The 20,532-nt window shown below is 45.8% G+C and overlaps 3 protein-coding genes across 3 annotated transcripts; 2 read left to right on the top strand and 1 right to left on the bottom strand.

Annotated features, from left to right (window-relative positions):
• Window positions 1–291: 291 nt before the first annotated feature.
• Window positions 292–1,026, top strand: N7471_010327 (uncharacterized protein; the record flags this gene model as incomplete). The annotated part of the gene is made up of 1 exon (XM_057283046.1): window positions 292–1,026. The coding sequence occupies one exon, from the start codon at window positions 292–294 to the stop codon at window positions 1,024–1,026; it is 735 nt and encodes a 244-aa protein (XP_057132025.1).
• An 8,168-nt stretch (window positions 1,027–9,194) lies between these two features.
• On the bottom strand, window positions 9,195–9,730 carry N7471_010326 (uncharacterized protein; the record flags this gene model as incomplete). The annotated part of the gene is made up of 3 exons (XM_057283045.1): window positions 9,195–9,210; window positions 9,277–9,314; window positions 9,479–9,730. The coding sequence occupies 3 exons, from the start codon at window positions 9,728–9,730 to the stop codon at window positions 9,195–9,197; spliced, it is 306 nt and encodes a 101-aa protein (XP_057132024.1).
• Window positions 9,731–13,143: 3,413 nt separating this feature from the next.
• N7471_010325 (uncharacterized protein) lies at window positions 13,144–13,780 on the top strand (the record flags this gene model as incomplete). Its single annotated transcript, XM_057283044.1, has 3 exons — window positions 13,144–13,221; window positions 13,264–13,433; window positions 13,525–13,780. 3 exons carry the CDS (start codon window positions 13,144–13,146, stop codon window positions 13,778–13,780), a joined length of 504 nt encoding a protein of 167 aa, XP_057132023.1.
• Window positions 13,781–20,532: the final 6,752 nt, after the last annotated feature.

The following is a 20,532-nucleotide window of genomic DNA, read 5'->3' as shown; positions in this document are numbered from 1 at the left end:
TCCAGAATAAGCCTCTTCTGGGGGATCTTCATCCCAACGTGGAGATCATCGGCATCTCATCTCTCAATCCTCGGGGATCCATGGTCCCAACAGTGATTTACGACCTCGGCATAGTCAACAATTTTGACTACCTTTTTCTCTCCCTTCTTCCTTCGTTGTCGAATCTCGACTTACATACAAATACAATCCTAGGTCAACGTGACTGAAACACGGGGTGCAACTGATCCCAAATTCACCGATCTAGTTCCTCTCTTAAAGGGAGAATCCAACTGGGAACTATGGAAGAAGCGTATGAAGATTGCTCTCAATGGCAAACACCTTACATACTGGGGTCTTCTCACTGGTCTGGAACCACGACCTCTTGATCTCACTGCTGAACAACAAGCCATTTCTGATGCTAATGCCGCTGCTCAGGCAGCTGCTGCTTCGCAAGTTACTACTCGGTCAGCAGCTGCTACCACTGAGGATGTGACTGAGGTAGTTGATGAAGCATCTACAACTCCGGCACCAATCCCTGCTGCCAAACCACCTTCTAGTGCTGCTGTCAAAGCTCGCGCCAAGCTTCAAAATGACTGGGACCAGCGCAATGCAACGGTTCTCACTTATGTTGCTTCAACCCTTGACATCACTATGTCAGTCTATCAACTTGATGATGCGACTGTTCCTGAGGTTTATGAAGAATTGCGTGCTATCTGCGATGCAAAAACCTTCTATTCAGTGAGCAACAAGGCTATCAAGTGGGCCACCTGGAAATACAAACCAGGTGTCCGCCCTGAAGACTTCGTCACCAAATGGCGTCATCTTTTTACAGAAATGCAACAAGCATACCCTGTCAAGGGGAATGTTTCCTCTCTCCATGCCATTCACATGTTCCTTCATGCAGTCGGTAACGATACTGCCTGTCAGTACTGGTTAAATACGGTTTCAATTAATGAAAACTGGTCTTACGACCGGAATTTACAACACATCTTTGGAGACTTCATTGCTTCCGAAGGACGCCGCATTGGCAATGATCGAAACAACTAGCAAGCTTCTTCCAATACTGCCTCCACAGGCAGTAACAATAAGAAGTGCTAGCGTAAGGATTCCAATGCTCAGGAGAAGAACCAACACCAGATGATCTGGTGTCCCTTCCACAAGAAGAAGCTTGGCCATAGGCCAGCTGAATGCTCTCTCAATCCCAAAAACAAGAGGGATTCCAAGCCTGAATCTGCCAGCAAGACAGATGCCAAGCCGGCATCTGTGGCTGCTACGTTAACTGACAATCTCTGGGTATCTGCCACCTACATTGGTACTGGCAAGAAATGCTCCCGGCGCAGTCAGCGTACCACCCCAAAGGCCATCTTTCAATGCGTGGATACTAATGGTGTGGCTGACGATCTTCATGATCTTGTTGATGACTACTCAGCCAATACAACAACCGCTGATGTCTTGGTCAACGACCAAGACAATGATATTCCAGACCCCGACAAATGGATGCTGGATTCCAGCTGTTCAGCTCATATGACCCCTTGCCGAAGTGTATTCCACACTTTTACTGCTCAACGTCTGCTAATTCAATCAGCTACAGGTGAAACCTTCTATGCAGAAGGGTATGGTGATGTTATCATTGATCTTGCCGAGTATAACTACGAAGCAGGTGATCGTAATGATCAGGATCTATCTGAGCGAATTCGCATGGGGGGTATTGTGCTACAAAAGGTGTGGTATGCACCAAGCCTTAAGCACAGTTTCATCTCTATGAAACAGCTTGCTGCCACTGGCACAGTCTCCACCACTTTCTTCAAAGATCACGCAGAGTTGAAATCTCTCACTACCGGCGTGGTGAAGGGTTATGCAACTGTTCACAACAACCAGTACTGGCTGCACACATACAACAATGCGCATATCAGCCAACTGCGTAGTCTCATAGAAGCTAACTGCATTACCTGCTCGTCGTCTACTCTCGATCAGAGTACTGCTTCACCGGAAGATGACAAATTGTACGTTGAAAGTGCTAGTGAACCCATGGCCATTACGATGGATCTTGCGCACCGCCGTGCGTGCCATGTCGGCGAAGCCCGGGTTAAGAAAACCCAGGAACATTCGGAAGGATTAACGATCAAGAAGTCAGCTTTGACTCGGCCTTGCGCACCATGTGTCATTGGTAAAGGCCATGCTCTTCCATTCAGCAAGAACAAACTCATTCGCACCAAGCCTCGTGAACTTATTCATACAGATGTGTGGGGACCAATTAGCATTGCTTCTACGGGTGGTTACAACTACTATGTCTCCTTTACGGACGATGCCTCTCGCTTTTGTTGGGTGTTTTTAATTAAGCACCGCTCGGAGGTTCTTGACAAGTTCATTCAAGTCGAGCAGTGGTTGAAAACTCAGGTTGATATCACTGTCAAGCGGGTATCTGGTGACAATGCTAAAGAACATGAAGCTCTTCGTGAATGTCTCCTTTCAAAAGGAGCGGTTTGGGACCCTGTTCCGCCGTACAATCCTCGCCTTAATGGTATTCCAGAGATTAGGAACAAGCATCTTATTGAACCATTGATCGCTATCATGACGGAGCATGAACTGCCAAGGCATCTATGGGGGCAAATCCTCCAGGGTGTCAACTACACCCAGCTATACCAAGAAAAGGTTGGCAAGGCCATATGGTTGATGTGTGGGACACGTGGTGACATTTCATATGCCGCCACCCAGCTAGCAAAGCATGCTAGAAATCCTGGAATTCACCATGAAGAGACCATTAAACGCCTGTTTCGTTACTTGCTAGGCACAATTAATTGATCTATGCATTTGGTACAATGCTGACAGTCTTTCATCTGGACTATCTTTACCTGTTTCTTCATCTGGTTCTTCGAACCTTGCTCTTTATGGTTACTGTGATGCTGATCACGTTGGCCCTCACTCCACCATTGGAATCTCCACTTCTGGCTTTGTATTTCACCTAGCTGGTGGCCCTATCTCCTGGGCCTCGAAGAAACAAGCATGTGTTGCTCTCTCCTCCACAGAGAGCGAGTACATTGCTCAAGCTCTGGCAGAGCAGGAAGTAAGCTGGCTAATCTTGCTCCTTACGGAACTGAAGATGCAAGACTACGGTCTACTGGATAGACCGGTGGTGATTCATCCGGATAATACTGGTGCTATTGCACTAGCCAGAAATCCAGAGTAACAAAACACATTGCAGTACGTTACCACTTTCTCCGCCAAGAGGTTTCGTCTGGCTCTGTTATCTTCAAGTACATCTCCACTCAGTTGCAAGCGGCCGATGGTTTTACTAAGCCGCTAGCATCAACCGCTTTTAAGCGCTTTATTGATCAACTAAGCCTTCGGCCTCATGTCAATTGATCAATTACGGTTTACACTGTGTTTCTAAAAGTGAATACAACTTCACTTTTTCGGAGGAAAGGACTATGGGGGGTGCTTTTTAATCTAACGATTCATGCCCATGATCGTGGGGGGTGTTCGAATATCTCTCATGTCACATGACTCTTCATAGTACAGGTAGTCTAGCTTCCACTTTCCTCCTCTTCTTCTACTCAGTTACATAGTACAATACTACGTATTGCACCTTCATAATCTCATCTACTTCCGTAGATTCTAACAATTATCAAAGACACATACCCATTTCCCTATCTTCCCATCCCGGAGCCATTTTTCGACCAGTTTGAAAATGTTAACTTTGCGAGCTTGCCGACCCTGAATTTTTACCTTGTCCGCAAACTCCCAGAAACTTTGCTCAAATCAGGCTTCATTACTCGCATGGACCGAGAAAACCCATGTGGCCGGTGACATGGTTCGGACTTGATAGCAGTATTCGATCGCAAGTTGCAATTTTCTTCGAGTTAGTAGCAGTAGACCACGTAAGAGCCACAATGCACATACCCAACACCGCGGAAGGGGGGACTCACAAATAAAGGGCTGATATTAGAATCATACCAAGGGTGGACCAAGGGTACTCTTTTTCTTTAATCGACATATCATTAGCCAAAATTTGGGAGCACCCCCGGTAGTCATGCCTCAATTCATAGACAGTACGGCCGATAATGCGTCCTCAACCATATTTAGAAAAATTTTAAGACGACTACGTGATGCTGCGCTACATATCAGATGCAACCCGAGGGTACTACGATGGATTGGGTGAAAATTCCCTATTTATGGGTACAGTATTGGCAACTTAAAAATTAGATCAATGGTTACATGGCATCAAGAATTGAAGTCTCCAAGGTGAGAACTTGATTCCTTCCTTGATAGGAATTAGAAATGTAGGAAGCGTGTTTGCGGTAAGGTCAACCAAATCGGCTAATACTGAATGCACTCATGATAACCTAGCGACAGCTCTTGCTTTAAAATTCTGTTCCATATATTGCAAAATTGCTGGGATATATGTCGTTCCTAAGTTTAAAACTCTTTGGGCTCTGCGAGCCTGGCCGTGAGTAGTATAAACTTCGTACTCCGTATTTTTTGGTGAATTGCCCACCCGATGTGGTGGTGCAACAGGGGTATTACCAGCGCTTCATCGAAGGTAAATGTGTTGTGTTCTATCCTAGGATAGTCTAGTATGCACCCGAGCAGCCATGCGTTATATAACCTCGATGTCCCTGCACTATGGTGGATATGGTCTGCTAAGTCAAGAAGACAACCTAGGTCTTGCACTTGGGCATACAGTTGGTAAAGACACTTGATATGACGCGTAATAGCATCGCATCTGTGGTTTGTCTGAGCCTGTTGACATTCTCTTATGAGTCGCTCCTTCATCGGTGTTAAGATGGTGGACTTGAAGCGGGTACGGACGATGCGATGGGTGGTAGGGATGGAAATTCTGGACTTAAACATTTTTTCTTGCTACTCTTGAACGAGGACAACTGAGGTGGCTCCCTTGACAGCAGCCGTAGGAGGATTTTGATTGCCATAGCGAGACGTCAGGCTCCACATCAGGCTCCATCTTCTTCGAACGGAATCGACGATGGCAGGAAAGACATTTTACTGCGAGAGGTATACGTTCTCTCGGCCAATGCATGAAGCTTCTGAGCCACTTTTGGGGATGCACTGTATTTTTAGATATGGCTTTCGCGAGTCCAATCTTCATGTAATAGCCGAGCGACCTTTGGAACCATGCTTGGGCTGGCCTGTGCCAACTTGTTGTTGGTAGCCGCTAGTTATCTAGGTTCCTTATTGTTGGATCCCCTGTACTGATGGTATTGTCCTGTCACCCTGATACGCACTACTCATGCATTAGGGTTAGACCTGTATCTATAATACTGGGTCATGACCCACAGAACTCTATAACAATACAACTATCATACACATGCTACAAGACTTATGTAAGCAAAGGGTCCGAGCTTGGGAAAGATCTCCTATGCTGCGTGTATATCGTAATATGGAGGTGAGATTAGATTACATAGTAGGATGTGTAACGATGCACATGTGTGTTGGTGACTCACGGTAGTTCAATAGTCAGTCGTCGCAATGGTGATCTTGGTCCGACATAGCCCATGGTAGTATCATGATCATTGAAGATAATCTACCCCATTTGGGAGGGTTTTACCGTGACTCGGATTAGGGTTTTGCATTTTTGTGTGGGAAAAAAAGAGTGGGCCCACGGCCACTCGCTTTAATTTTCACCAATCGTTCGCCTGTGCTCTTTATCGCAGTAGCCTAGTTCCCAATTGGAATGCCCTGAGTAGGCCGCTTTGAACTATATTACTATCAGGGGTGTAAGTAGAGCAACGTGTGGTTCTCAAATCTTGACAACGCGGGTAGACAGGCCCGAAAATAAATTAGCTGCGAACAGAGTTCAACAAAATCTCTACGGTGTGCCCACATTCGGTAAGCGTCGGCGGGAGCACATGGTATTGAGGACCGTGGTAGACCAAAAGTGGAAATACTTCTTCGCACCCAATTTGGAACGATGCTTGTAGTTGTCCGGTATATGCAGACAAGTAGGCAGATCCCGCTCTTTAAAATCTCCAACCCCATGAGAATTTACGAGATCCAGGGACAGTTTGAATATTCCGATATTCCCGGACGTGGTTAGCGCATATAGTTCACCCTGATGACATTCCGTGGTAATGGGGTTCCGTGTGTCGTGGTTACAAGTCCCGAACCCGAGCGTCTGATTTTGGAGGTTATTTGCCCTGGTCCAGTCAATGTGTCATATGTACAACCAAAGAATAGGAGTCTTCAAAGCGCCAGCGTCGGTTTCAAGACTGCCGTAGGAGATGGACCCACCGAGCAAGCAACACAAGGCTCATGGCACTCACGCTTTGGCCGATGGGTGCAAAGCCGCTATTGACAAAAGAAAATTTACATGGCGACTGAATATATCGCGGTTTAATCGATTGAGCCGTAGTGCATAAAATTAGCAAGAACAGGGTCATGCGGTTGTTTCATACACTGACAGGCGATTTGTCTATTCGTTGCATGTGGATTTGTTATAATGGCCTCGCTCTTTGGATCTGCAGCCTATATCTGAGTTCTATATTCGAGGCTGGAGCTTCTCCCCACCGTTTTAGGAAGCCCAAAGTTGCAGGACAAGTCTTTCGAATTGAATCAGCTGGTTACTTTTAGACAATACCGCTTAAATACCCCGATTGCACGCCATGTTACTTCAGCTCTAGCCAAAAGCTTCCGCCCACCTCAGGGCTTGCCTTCAAGAGAAAACACTTCTCACTCAACCCAGTTCTAAGAATGACATAAGAAAAGTAGACGCAACTGGTTGCATTTTCCTCTATACAGCATGCTTCACAAAATTCTGAGACTTTAAGCTTCCTATTCTGCTTCGAGCATATGTGTGCAGCGCCCACAGCTAATCTTGATCGTAGACGGAGCAAATGCGAGGACTGCGATGTTTTGATACGTGCTAGGTCCGAACTGGCCGTAGTCAACAACATTTATTGGTAAAATGACGGGCGCTAGTGAGAGTGAGGATACTGGTCACAAGTCTGAAAGTGGAGGAAACTTGAGAATTTCAGTGCCACAACAAATGAGCTTCATGTTCGCCAAACTCTCAAACAACAAACAAGCAGTAGAAGGAAGGGCGAGACACCTAAATTTACAACTTCTTCAAGTCCTCTAAGACAAATAGTTGGTCCTTTGAGTCTGTGTTTATGCCTACCACCTTGGACGTGGTGGAGGTATGCGAATAATTACCTGGAAATAAGGAGTATTGTGGACCTTATGGAGGTGTAAAATGTCATCACGCACGGCTACAAGAGGATCAAGGTCCCACAGATATAAACAGATGCTTTCGTGAAAAGTTTTGACCTATCCCCAGGCTGGTCGCGGAGGAAAGTGCAGTGGAGAGAACCCCGTAATGTGTAGTTCGACCCACTCCATTCAGTATACTCCCAGTTTCTCCCTTACGTATTGGAAAACGTCTTTTATACCAGTTGAGGCACTCATAATGTCCGGGCCCTCTCATTTGAGCAATGGGGATCTCTGGGGGGTAGCCACTAGGATAAAATGCTAATGAGCGTGAGCGATATGATATTATTCAATTGATATGATAACATACGCCAGGAACGAACTGCGGACCTCTGAAACTGTTCTGGACCCATGTTGGAACAAGAGGCCATATATCTCCAGTCGAAGCTTCACCGGTTGGCGTTACTCGAGTAAATCCTGTTTCATCCGACTCTTCTTTGACTAGAGGCCAGTTGATAGGGTTTAGCAAGGACGTATAGCCACCTGATGGCTGGTTGAGAGAAAAACTCCTCCCACCTGCCTCAGAAGTCGTATTTGGCAAAATTCTTGGGGAAATGAGCTGCTTCTTTAGGCGTGCTAACGACATATTGAACTTGCCTGTTCTTCGGCCCGGGTCGGGAAACTTGCACAAGTGTGCCTAATAATTAACAGTAGCAAGAATCGTGGTGAAGCTTTTGAGGACACATCGTAGTTTTATATTAATCATTTCGTAGTGCTGACTAAATTATACCGATTCCCTACTGAGGTGAAGGTCCAACGTAAACTTTCCGGACAGGTCCCAACTTCCGCGCCATAGAGTGTCGCTCGTGCAAGCAACTCGGACAGGATATTGCAAAAGCCTCTCGCCAACGTTCCCCTTCCGTAGTACATTGGAAAACTAATTCTATAATCTAGTTGATCTAAAGCTATACAACACAAATCGAATAATGACAAACCTATACAGCAAGCTCCGTCGGCTCGACGGGGAGAGTGCATTATCTATGATAGCCTAGCTTGGATGAATATATTGGAGGAGATTTACACACTGTTGCCTATACGACGATGGCGCCAGTATCAGCAGATGTCCAAATGGGGCCATATTGAAAAGACCCCAGACTAAAAACTTCAAACCTATCAAATGTTGACAGGAGGATAGTGGAATACTCCTATAGTGGCTTGGTTTGCTACGGCTTTCCAATTATGATAGTATGTACTAAGAATGGAGATTTAAACTACGATCGACTCAATTCGTAGCGAGACACATGCCAGCTGATATTTGAACAAAATAGAATCATGCGATCAGAGTTTTCTAGAACTGACCAATGTATAGACAAAATCAGATATATTGAAATCTCTAAAATGACAGGATTGGAATTCTCAGGGGAATTTCCACGGACATGCTTAATATGCCCTTTTGTATGGGATCTGCCATCTGTCGGTCCCGTGTTTTTCCGGGAAAATACCCTGCATTCAACCATGTATTCAACACAGTTTTCGAAAAGAACCTTTATGCATCAGACATGGGAGACGGTCGGTATTGCATAATGCTCAAACCAGTACGTGTATTATTCAATATATTCACCAAAGGGAGAATTCGATTCCACTTCCAGAATTCCATCTTTAAAAACACTCTGGTGACTGGTGTTTGTATCAGACGAGCATATTGACCCCAAGACCACAAGACAGAGAAAGGTGGTGTGCCTTACCGGAAACTAAAGCTACGCTTCTAACAAACGCATGTGCAGGTGCATTGCGAGGTTGAACCCAAGGGAATCGTGGTACTGGGGCTGCTTGTACGCGATGGGGTTATCGCTTGGGCCGATACTACCGAGGATGTGATAGACGAAGATGTGAATAATGCTTCAGATGAAGCTACTGTAGGGATAACTGTGCTAGAATCAACTGTAAAGCTCGAATCTACTGGAGATACGGGCTCAGAGACAGCGTCTGGGGTGGTGGACTGGGTCATGGGTACATCGGCCATGCTCACTGAATCTACCGGTGAGCTCGTTTGGCTAGGTATAGAGGTAACTAATTGTAAAACGGATTAGCATCGAAACCATGTACTTAATGAGAAGACTTGATAAAGACACGTACCTGTAGAAGATGAGATCTCGACGGATGAATTTGTAGACCTTTTACCACAGTAGGCAGTTATAGCGTTTTGGTCAGAGCGAGAGTCCAAGCTTCTTCGCGATGACTGGCTGGGATTTTGAATATAAACTGGGTATTTGTGGTCATCGAAGCCTAAAAATGCAAATCCTGATCGTATGGTCTCATTATAAGTAAATCTGATGACTGTAACCTGATTTGAATCGCAACGAGGGATCTCCACATAACCAAGATCAACAGTGTCTGTTTCAGTTGTAGCTAGGAGAGCAGCACCGTATACACCGGGGGTGAGCTTGTTGTCTGCGATGAATTCGAGGGCGCCACCAGATCCGGACGGAATCGTGTCACTCTGCTCTGTGGTAGCATCCGCGAAGGCAGAACCGGCCATACTAGCGAGGCTGGCAAGGCTTCCCCAGCCTAAATTCGTAAAGTACCGCATAGCTCAACAATGCTTGGTTTGTATACGCAGATATGTGGGAATCCCGTGTTATAAAACCTAGCCGGTCAATCTAGCGGGTCCGGGTTTAGAACGTCCTATTTTTAGCACAAGTTATGCCTATCAAAATTGGGACCCTCAGAGCATGTTCGTTTTAGTTTACTAGAGGAGCCCCTTTTTACAAACGCTCCAAATTATATGAGAAAAGCAAAAAATAGCTATTATTTTATGGTGAACACCTATATAATATTGAGGCCTCCAATATTAGCAAATCGGACGTCGAAACCTCAAAAATCCTTACAATGCATTAGACTGGCGTCCATGAATTCGGTGCCGAAGCCGGTAGGGTGGAACTTCAAAATTCCCCGCCAATTTAGCTATATTGTGCTTAATAGCTTCATGGTAGGCTTTGACTGCATCTTGGATTCGATCCTCAATTTTTTCGGCTTTTTCTGATATCGTGGTATGGTAGTAAAATAAGTGGTAAGTTGGTGGAATGGTGAAAATATTGCATCTGGTGGAGCGCACCAATACCCGGCACGGTGTATTGGGCGCTTGGCACGGTTGGGACAACAGAGCAATAGAGCGTGTATGGGAAAGAGTAGCGAAAACTGGCTATATAACTGACATTTGCGCCAAGTAATTACATAACAGGTGGATGAGAGCTAGCTGGACAATACGACGAGGATTCATTGGGGGTTTGCAGAGAAAGACTCGGCATCTGCTCTGCAATCTCGTCAACCTCTATGGTGCCCGTCTTGGGCTGACATAGCAATGAATTTCCCCACGAACATCTGTGCGGGTGGAGATTTTCTACAGCGATTTTCGAAAACATTTTGCCCCTCAGACCACTCATACTTTGTTTCCCGTCTCGTACCCGAAACACGGCTTTTCCCAATTTTGTATGAAGTGCTAAGAAAGAGTAATGTGCACTTTGATGTTGTCTAATACAGGATGGATCGAAATCAGTTTCACCACTTTGCTCCCATAGAATCTTTCTCGAATCCTAATCCGAAACACGCTAATCTATGTATGGCTTGGCTCAGTTTCAAGTATTGAATCATATTGAAATACATTGTCATTTGACATACTCTTACTTGTAATGCTCCTGCTTAAAAAATACCCGCATCTCGCAGGCCCTTAGCTCGCTCGTTGGCTTTACTTCTGCTTTTCCGCAGTCTCTTGGCAGCAATATTCACTAAACCCTAAGGTCAATCCCATTTCGAGAACCGAGCACTAATTCAATATATTATGGGGAAGATTGTTTTGCAAAATCAACATATAAAAGAAAAATGGCTGGGTAAACATCTGACATCTATCTATGCGTTCATATTTAAGGGCTCTGGTTCCCATTCTAACAATGTTTCATAATTAGATAAAATAGTGGGATGATTCAGGCTCAGTGTTTGCGTTTGCTTGGTTAAACAATCTCGTAGTAAATTATGGCTTCGGCATCATGAGCTGAAGATTTCCAGGTGAAAGCGAGATTAGCCATACTTTTCAGCGTGTCGGGATGGTTCCCGCCGAGATTCGCCTTGCGAGTGACGATCACCTGTATCTCGAGCTGCTCGGCCTCCTCCCACCGGCCCTGGCTCTTGTACGTCTACGCCAGGTTGGCCATACTGGTCAGCGTGTCGGGATGGTCCTCGTCGAGCTTCGTCTTGCGAGTCTCCATCACCTGCACCTCGAGCTGCTCTTAGTTGGTCATACTAGTCAGCGTAGAGGGATGGTCCACGCCGAGTTTCGTCTTGCGGGGTTCCATCCCCATGCGCCATTATAAAGCAACGTAACCCAATCTAGTAGAGATTTCTGTGATTCTGGCTTCTGCGACATCGCTGCTTTAACATGAGGAAAGAGTCTTTGGCTTATTTCCCAATTTTCATATTCACCGGTAGGAAACTTGTAGTACATAGAGGTAAATGATGAACTTCTCCTTCCAGTGCTCCGTTTGACCGCGAGTCTTCAGCCATATACGTATAGTCAGTTGCACTAGCATATACATCGCGAAAAATACACTTTCTTTGCTAACAGATATGGTTGGAAAATCACTCAGTGTTCTAATATCGTCTTCAAACCGGTCGAATGTATCTGATCTAGATACATAACATGGCCAAGAAATTGGATGTATGCATCAAATTTGGCCAGCGTACCAACTCTATGCCTATTGTTTTTCCTAATAATGGGTTTGCCGAGGTGGTATTATGCTCTTTTCGCGCTTTCGTGGCTCAACGGATGCCTCGTTTCTCGAGGGGTTCATCGATCAACTTCTTAGATATTGCGGCAGATAGTATCAAGGCATGGTTGGCTGGAAAGAAAATCTTGGCTTCGTCATTTCTATTACCCGTGCAGTTAAATGGTTAGTGACCATATCAACAGTATGATAGCTAGGATTTTGCGCGGCTCTCCAGCACCATGTATAAACCCAAAGGAATGATGACGCCTTCGTCGAATCTCTGATCCTCACTGAATCGGGGCAAATCAATCAACATAAAGATCTCATATATCAAGATCTCTTTTTCCCATGAGTCGAAAATTTCGCTGATCGTCGATGTGGGGAAAGGCCTCCTCGCTGACCTTTCTCAAGGTCTTGCTGTGGCTGGCGGCTTATAAGCCGATTGAATCCACGCTCTATACTGTCCTCCAGCTATGTTTATTGTTAACGACGGACAGAGCGGTGAAGGATTAAGTCAGACTAATATCAATGTTATGCTTGAAAATCAACCACACGGCCAGCGTCAACAACGTAGTAACCACAGCAAAAAGAATATAAAACGACCAAGGTGGGTTGGACGCCAATATATCGATGTTCATACCAAAGAGACTCTGTATCCACGTTAGGCGTCTGTATGCACGGCGAAACATAAACTGAGAGCCATACCGTAAGGAACATCAGTGGGAGAAAAACAAACTAGCAACAGAACTGGTTAGCAACTATTGTGGTAGATACAGAAGGTACTTTCGACTTACCGTAATCCAACTAAGGCGCTTCATGCTTTTGTTTGTCAATGTTGACTTTTGCGCTTTCGAGATTGACGTAAGAATATTGATAAGGAGATATCATTACTTGAGAAATCGAGTAATGGTAAAGTTGGAATCGAAGAGGCGGGCGACTCAAGTAAATTGGTCGAAGAGCTCCAGCGCCTAGCACTAGCCATCTCGCAGCCTGGTGCATATATAAAGCGATCCACAGATTTAATGCCAGTCAGGGATTGTCTTTCTCTTTTGTCGGAAGAAAAGGAACGATGGCAAGTGTTAAAATCATCAAAATTTGATCGGCACTGACGGCGTGGTGTTCCAACAGTGTTTTGGAGACGTGGGGCATATCTATCGAGCGTATCCGGCAAGAGAACGAAATAGCATATAGGATCCTCTAGGTCATTGCGTACGTCAACACCCAAAACATCCCGATCGAGATCATGGCGGAAGTGGACACGCTACACACCAAAAGACAGGAGCCAGAGTCATTTGCGAGGCAAGATCGGATTGTGGATGCTGTAACTCGGCTAAGCGAATTTTGATTCCTCGGCATACGTCAGGAAGGGGATGTGCAGAAGTACGAGACACATAAGCTTGTGCAAGAGGCTACCCGTTACGGCCTGAGTGTGCAGAGTACAAAAGATGCGGCATACTTCTCGAATACGGCGCTACAGATTGTGGCAGGGCTCTTTCCTGAACGGAAGCGAGAGACGTGGCCGGAATGCGAGAAGTACGCAAATAGGTGGAGCTCTGTGTGGGAAGAGAGGGATCAGATCAGATCTGTTGACCCCAGTGTCGAACCATTTATACGACCGTGGTAGGTGGATATACATGGAACCAGTTGATGCAAGGGCATTCGAGCTGCGAAAGCAGGTACTCGGCGACAAGGATCCCGATACGATTCGGAGCATGGCAGAACTTGCAACCACATACCATGAACAGGGCCGATATAAGAAGGCTGAGGCAATGACGGTTAAGGCCTTGGAGCTGCGACATCAGGTACTCGGCGACACGCATCCCGATACGATTCGGAGTGCGGCAGACCTTGCGGCCATAGGGCCGGAACGAAGAGGCTGAGGCGGTGATGGTCAAGGCCTTGAAGCTGCGGCAGCAGGTACATACTCGGTGATAAGCCTCCCCATACGATTGAGAGTTTGTCGCCCCTTACGGTTCCTTTGTAGGTCTTTGGTATCGTGTGTCATCCCACCGTGGTAACTGAACACTTTTTTTTCAATCCAGGGTTAATGTTAACATTCAATCTTGAGAGCTCGCACAACCCTCAATCTCATTCCCAGTTGAATAGTAAAAATCTTCTGATCCCCCATTTTCCAACTGATCAGAGTAAACTAATGAGAAATCGTACATCACTAGTCAATGTCTACGTGTGTGGGTGATATTCGGTGCCTTATTAGCTTGAACAAAGGGTCTGCTGTTGAACTTTTCCTTCATTTAGCATTTTAAGGGCGGCCTTCGATAGCCGGTTCCGTAAAATCCAGTCTTCGAATACACGTCAATTGAAGAGAAAACATGGTGGTTTATAATTTGAGACCATGAATCTGCTGTCAATTGCCGGACAATTCCAGCAACGCTCAATCTTTGTTGAAGTCAAATAAGCTTTTAGCGCTAGTGTCCTGGCGGTGGGGCGCGAGAAATGAAAAGCAATCTGTAGGGTGGAAGCTGATTTCGCTACCGACTGTAATTGCGCATCGTTCGAACCCTGAGGATAGTCGAGAGAGGGAGCTTTTTCGACGTTGTGGTTGATATTGTCTTTGTGTGTCCACGGGGGGCCCGAACCCCTCCCACAAACACCCGAATCCATCACCAGCTTCTCAGTGGAAGATTTCCAGCCCAGAGTGACTATTGAATCGCCGGGATCGCCTACCGAACGCCGAAAACTACCGCACAGTGGCGATGCGCTTGCACCATCGGAGAACTCAGGTCGAGTCACTACTAAGGTGGTGTGGAAAGTCATCGAAACCCTGAAAGACATCATCCGCCATCAAACCGCCGTCATCGAATCCACTCAAAACGAGCTTCAGGAGATAAAACACAACCAGCATGTTCTGTAGGAACAGAATGAAGAAGCTCCATGAAGAAGTGAAAGTTTTAAAAGGCACAAATCAAACCCTCACCGCCGGCACTCCACCCAGATCATGAGTCGCAGTAGCGGCCAGCGACGGCAACCCTCCCCTTCAACCGAAGTACCAGTGCCCCGAAAAAGACCTTTAATGCGTTCGAATCAGCACGCAGCGGTCGTTTGTGTATCCACGAGACAATGACTGCAGTGACATAAACACCTTCGGCCGATACCCAGATCCGCACGGCACTATCTGAACGCCGTCTCCACCCAAAACGCTCAAATGTCTGCAATTGGGACTACGAAGACTGGCTATGTTGATATCAAGTCTCGGGTTTGACGTTTTGCGAGCCCGTATCATCTTCTTCACCAAGCATTAAAGCCTAGAAACGACCAAATGCGTTTCATCCAACATTCGCACATGCTTCTATAATCTAACAAGTCTATAGCAATAATGTTATATTTAATATTATCAGCGCTCTCTGTGATCTCTATTTCTATCCCTGAAACAATAGTTTCCAAATTGAAGTACCATCAGCCATTGTGTTTTTTTCTGGACGGAGGAATAGCGCGGTTAAAATGCTTGCTAGCAGCATTTGAAGCATTTGTGATTTTTCTTCTATATTTTACAATAGTTTCATTCTGATGAGTTCTAACCATTTACTATGTGGGGACTGGGGATGAAGCTTTGCCCTGTAAAAGTGGTTCGAGGAAGTACAAGCCACATTCTTATTGGCCAGCTCTGGCTACATAACGCGCATTTTTGCGAGCTATATAGCGGAACTTATAAAGGTATTGTTAAACAAGATCAAAATCAGATCAGGTGACCATTGCAAACTTGGGTTGATGAAAAAAGTAGGTCCTCACGCCCAAGGTCCTGCCCATCAAGATTTCTGGGTTCTGAATGCTTAGGCGGACTTATATTTTTAATGACCAGGTTCCCTAGATTTTTTCCAATTGGATCGGTGCGGCTAAAGCTAGTACGTGTTGACTTTACACCTAAATCACGGCTGCAACGCAGCCAAATGACAGCAGTGAAGCAGATGGTCTGTGACACCGCCAATATTAGCGCAGTCACGAATATGTTGTTCGCTTTCAGTCCATAAGCGACGTGTATCACAAGATTCAAAATTCCGAATAGGCTAGCCGTAAGACTGAGTCTGAAAATGGAGGTCAGTCGAGTTCTTGCTCCTCAAAGGGCAACATACTTATTTCCCAGAAGTGACATTCGCGCTCTCAGCGCCGTGAAAGGGAGAGGTAAAAGGGGAAGGAATCCACATGCAGAAAGCGCAAAAGCAATTCCAATCTCGGCTTCGAGTTTGTTCGAGTGGTGAGTCTCGAAGTCTTGCAGCACAGGCGGGAATAGGAAGAAGCTGTGGCAGAATTAGATACGAGACATCAAGGCATTTTGTGTTCCACTTGCCTCGTTAAAATCATCCCTGGAGGAAGGAAGTTGATTGCATTCCAGTACCATAGGCTACACGCCTGGCGCATGTTATATCTTCGCTCTAATTCTTTAACCATTTTTTCCGAGTCTTCGCCTCCGTTACAGATCTCCATTGAAAGAATATTGGAAAGGTTGCCAGACTGGTAATCGGCGGATGGGGTGACTTGGACTGTTATCTAGTGCGACCAAGTGAGCAGCTGATGATTTTAAAGAACCAAGTGAGTCACACTTTTAAGAGTATGGCAAAAACGTGGCTTGATACTGCCATGAGTGACGGCAGGTTAGTGTCATATCTTTACTAATTTTGGACAACATCTTTGTGACCTAAAAATGCCACTTCGGTGATCGTGGCATTGCTGTTGCGGGATGCCGGCCCGATATGACGATTTTATTGTCATAATCGGGTCGTCGAACGCGGCCACCAGGCGGTGTCCGGGTTCCCGGGCGCAATGATACTTTTTTCAACCTAGCCATCTTCATTAATTCACCATTACCCCAGATCTTCATATTATGTCTCAAGAATTAGAAGACCGCATTATCAAGGCTTTAGAAGCATACCATGCCGCTAAGAAGCCCAAAATCGCGTCGATCGCGCGGGAATTTAGCATTCCATACCAAACCTTCAGAGGGCGAGTTCAGGGTCGGAAATCTCGAGCGGCCCAAACCCTAGGCAATAAAGCTCTAGAACCTGAGCAAGAAAAGGCCTTAATTCTATGGATTGATACCTTAGATCAGGCCTTTTCTCCGCCATCAGCAGCGCGAATTCAGGGTGCTGCCTTGCAAATTATCCAGCGTCATGATCCTTCCCGAACCCTAGGAAAAAACTGGGCTTACGATTTCATCGCTCGTTTACCACCGCGCTTTCAAAATATTAAGCAAAAACCTATGGAAAGGGCAAGATATGAAGCTGTTATACCAGGCTTTCTTGTCACATGGTACGATCGCCTACAAATTACGATTAAAACCTATGGAATCACCGAGAAAAATCTATACATTTTCGATGAAACTGGGTTTAGAATTGGCGAAGGAAAGACTGAAAAGGTTGTCTCAGCCCGGGGCAATTCATCGAATTCTACCGGTGGGCAAGCCGAATCGCTTACCGGTATTGAATGTGTCTCTGCGGATGGTTGGGTTATGCCGCCATGGTTCTTAGTGAAGGGCTAATATCATATGGAAAGCTGGTTTATCGAAACCAATCTACCAGATAATTATACGATCGTTCCAACCCCAAATGGTTGGACTGACGAGATCGTTAGTTTCGTATGGCTTCAGATCTTCGATGAATTTACGTCGTTCCGTGTTAAAAAAGGGGAATATCGTCTTCTTTTAATGGATAATCATAGTTCACATTTGACCTATGACTTCATTGAATTTTGCTGGCAAAAATGAATCATTCCTTATTGTTTTATTCCACATACGACACACGGTTGCCAACCTCTTGATGATACGCCCTTTCAAGTCTTAAAGCATTATTATAAACAGTCGAATAATAATGCTGTCTTCTAGGGTGGTGATCCGAAGCATAAGGCTGAATTCTTCGCCGGGATCCACAATATACGGACAAAATCATTAACGAAGCGCACTATTCGATATGGCTTCCGAGAAACTGGTATTTGGCCAATTAATTCGGACAAAGGCCTTGAGAAATTAGGCTTAGTTGACGATGGTCTTCCTAATATGCCTGGTTTTATCATTCACGATATTGCTTCCGGAACTACACCACCACCACCTTCAAGTTCACTACCAAATTCACCGCCGGCGACCGTGCAAAAGCTAAGAAAAGCGAGCACTAAGGTCATAAAACATATCCAAAATGATACTACAATTTCTACGAAGGTGCGAGATAGTCTTTCTCGGATTTTGGCGGGTGGGCTCGCTCTTGCCGAGGTTGGTGCTCAATTCGCGGAGGACAATGTGCGGATTCTACGGCGGAAAAGGCAGTCGAATACTGCTAGAACAAAGCGCAGGCTTCCGGAACTAGGCCCTCGCCTAGTTAAGGACTGTAAAAAGCATATTTCCGACCGTGCCGACCGAGAAAGACTACAAATGTTCAACCGGTCGAAGAAAGCATGGCGGGACGCCGCTATTTTAAAAGCAATTGAGGACGGCGACATTGAGGATACAGGTGAAATTCAGGAGGATCCCGATACAGAAATGGCCCCAGAATGGATAGATAATCTTTATTATGTTGATACTACTGGGGATGTTATTTAAATTCAATGAATTAGATGGACAGGTTGGAAAAGTTATCATTGCGCCCGGGAACCCGGACACCGCCTGGTGGCCGCGTTCGACGACCCGATTATATGGTATAAGGCGCTTGCGAACTGCGCAATTTCAAAACGCTCCTCACTTTCTATTGTCGAGTTTAAAACCGCCACTCTTTGGGAGTGTTGGGATGTTCGAGAATCAGACTATATTTCCGCCTACGCTACATGGACCGAGAATTAGGACATATTATTGATAGACCTTGTTGTATCCTAGACACAATACGTCAAGATACCTGCCATGACTTTCCATTCTCGGGCTTCATGTCAATCCTCTAAAACTGACCGGAGAACTAACATACCTGATCGCAATGAGACATATGCTAATTCACCCCAACGCCCCTCTAGTATGTGTATCCATTACTTTATCACAATCAAACGGTCAGTGGAACCGGACTAATTTTACGGGATCTCCGCTTCCTAAGCAACAGGACTTGTTCGTGAATATTGAGCTTCTGTTAGGGGTCAACATTGGCGAAAATAAAAGGCAGATTCACGACTTGAGGCTTTTACCGGGAAACATATCCTCATATCGCCCGTCGAGCGTGCCAGGTAGACAGACACCAAGGCCGACACTAGGGAACATCCAACGTACTCCCGTAGGGCCCCTTCTGATGGTCAAAAGAGAATGCCTACATTGCAGAACGCGGCCTCTCTGGACGATCTCTTTAACTTAGCCAAGTACAGTGGGGTCGACCTGCAGAGTACTTCCATAGGCCTGTCGCTGATTCAGTCGGTGCTGAAACAATCCCATCTGGAGCAATGGAAATTGCGTGAGATGAGGTTGCCTGTGACACCCTCAGGGAAGATAGTCCGGCCCGGATCATGGGAGTACTTTAGGCACTTCGTGTCACCACAACGGGAGAGGCCGATTCTTTGGTCTGCTCACGACTATTGTGACCTCTATGAATATGAAATCCTTACATGCGCTTATATTACTGGCGCCATTCTGGTGCGTTGCCGAGCAGCGAAGTCGTTGGATGAGAAGTGATGGTCTGTGTTGAAGATGGCCTTGGTGGATTATCAACATCCTCTATGGATCGTCATGCATCGCACCCTATGGCGTATCTGGACCTTTTGCAGAATCTTTGGCTCCGGCAAAGAACAATAAAGTGACTGACAAGGCCAACAAGCTTGGCTAGAAGGCACCATCATTTCTAGTGATGGTGAACCTAGTTCCCGCCCTGGAAGTCCAAAGCGAGGTTCTCGATATGCCCCCAGAATCCTTCGGCTGCGTCAATCACAATGGTCTATGCGCCGATGAGCTCAAGAATATGATGTTCATCTGGCGGTTTCTCCAGTGTTTGCTACGAGGTTATCTACAGAAAGGTCTCAGGCCAGACTTTCGGCAAAATTCCAGGCAGGTAGAGACAGAGTTGGGTTGTCAGATCACCGATACTTGGATAGATAGGCCTTGGATTGGCTGCTACCAGACACCTGTTATCTTCCTATGTAGATAATCCGGTTCAAGTGGCGCATAAGCTACAATGGACCTCACGCCCCGTCATTCGAAGGAGGAAATGTGATCGTGCCTTTTTAATAGATGTTTGTCAGAGAAAGCTGACGGAATTATATCTCGAGAAGACTACTTTGGATCCAAGGCTGACAGTCACCATTATACTACAGTAGCGACCGCTTTCGCCTTCCATGTCGGACAACACTGAGGAGCTGTTTCAAACCCTGTATTTAAAGAACCGTCACAAGGCATAATTGTATTATACCAAACGAAGAAAAGACTAAGTGTTGTAAGTGCCAAAGTATTGTTACAGCTCTAAGATTACAGAACCACACTCACCATCGCGTCATTGGGCTCTCACACAAACACACTAACCTACCGAAAGATCGCCCGAAAGCTTGATCCCTGGAAATGAATAACTGTATTTCATATGATATAACAATAGCTACAAACTCAATAGATCTCAAAATAGCGACGGTGGCGAAGCGTATAAAGCATTGTAGCGTGAATACGTGCAATTGTGAGGCAAGTCAGATCTACCCTAGCACTTCACAAGGAATCATTTGCAAAGGATATTAGGCA

Source organism: Penicillium samsonianum, assembly GCF_028829775.1.
Source record: "Penicillium samsonianum strain IBT 33392 chromosome Unknown utg000006l_segment0_segment0, whole genome shotgun sequence".
NCBI lineage: Eukaryota > Fungi > Ascomycota > Eurotiomycetes > Eurotiales > Aspergillaceae > Penicillium > Penicillium samsonianum.
This window is presented reverse-complemented; position numbering and strand designations above follow the sequence as displayed.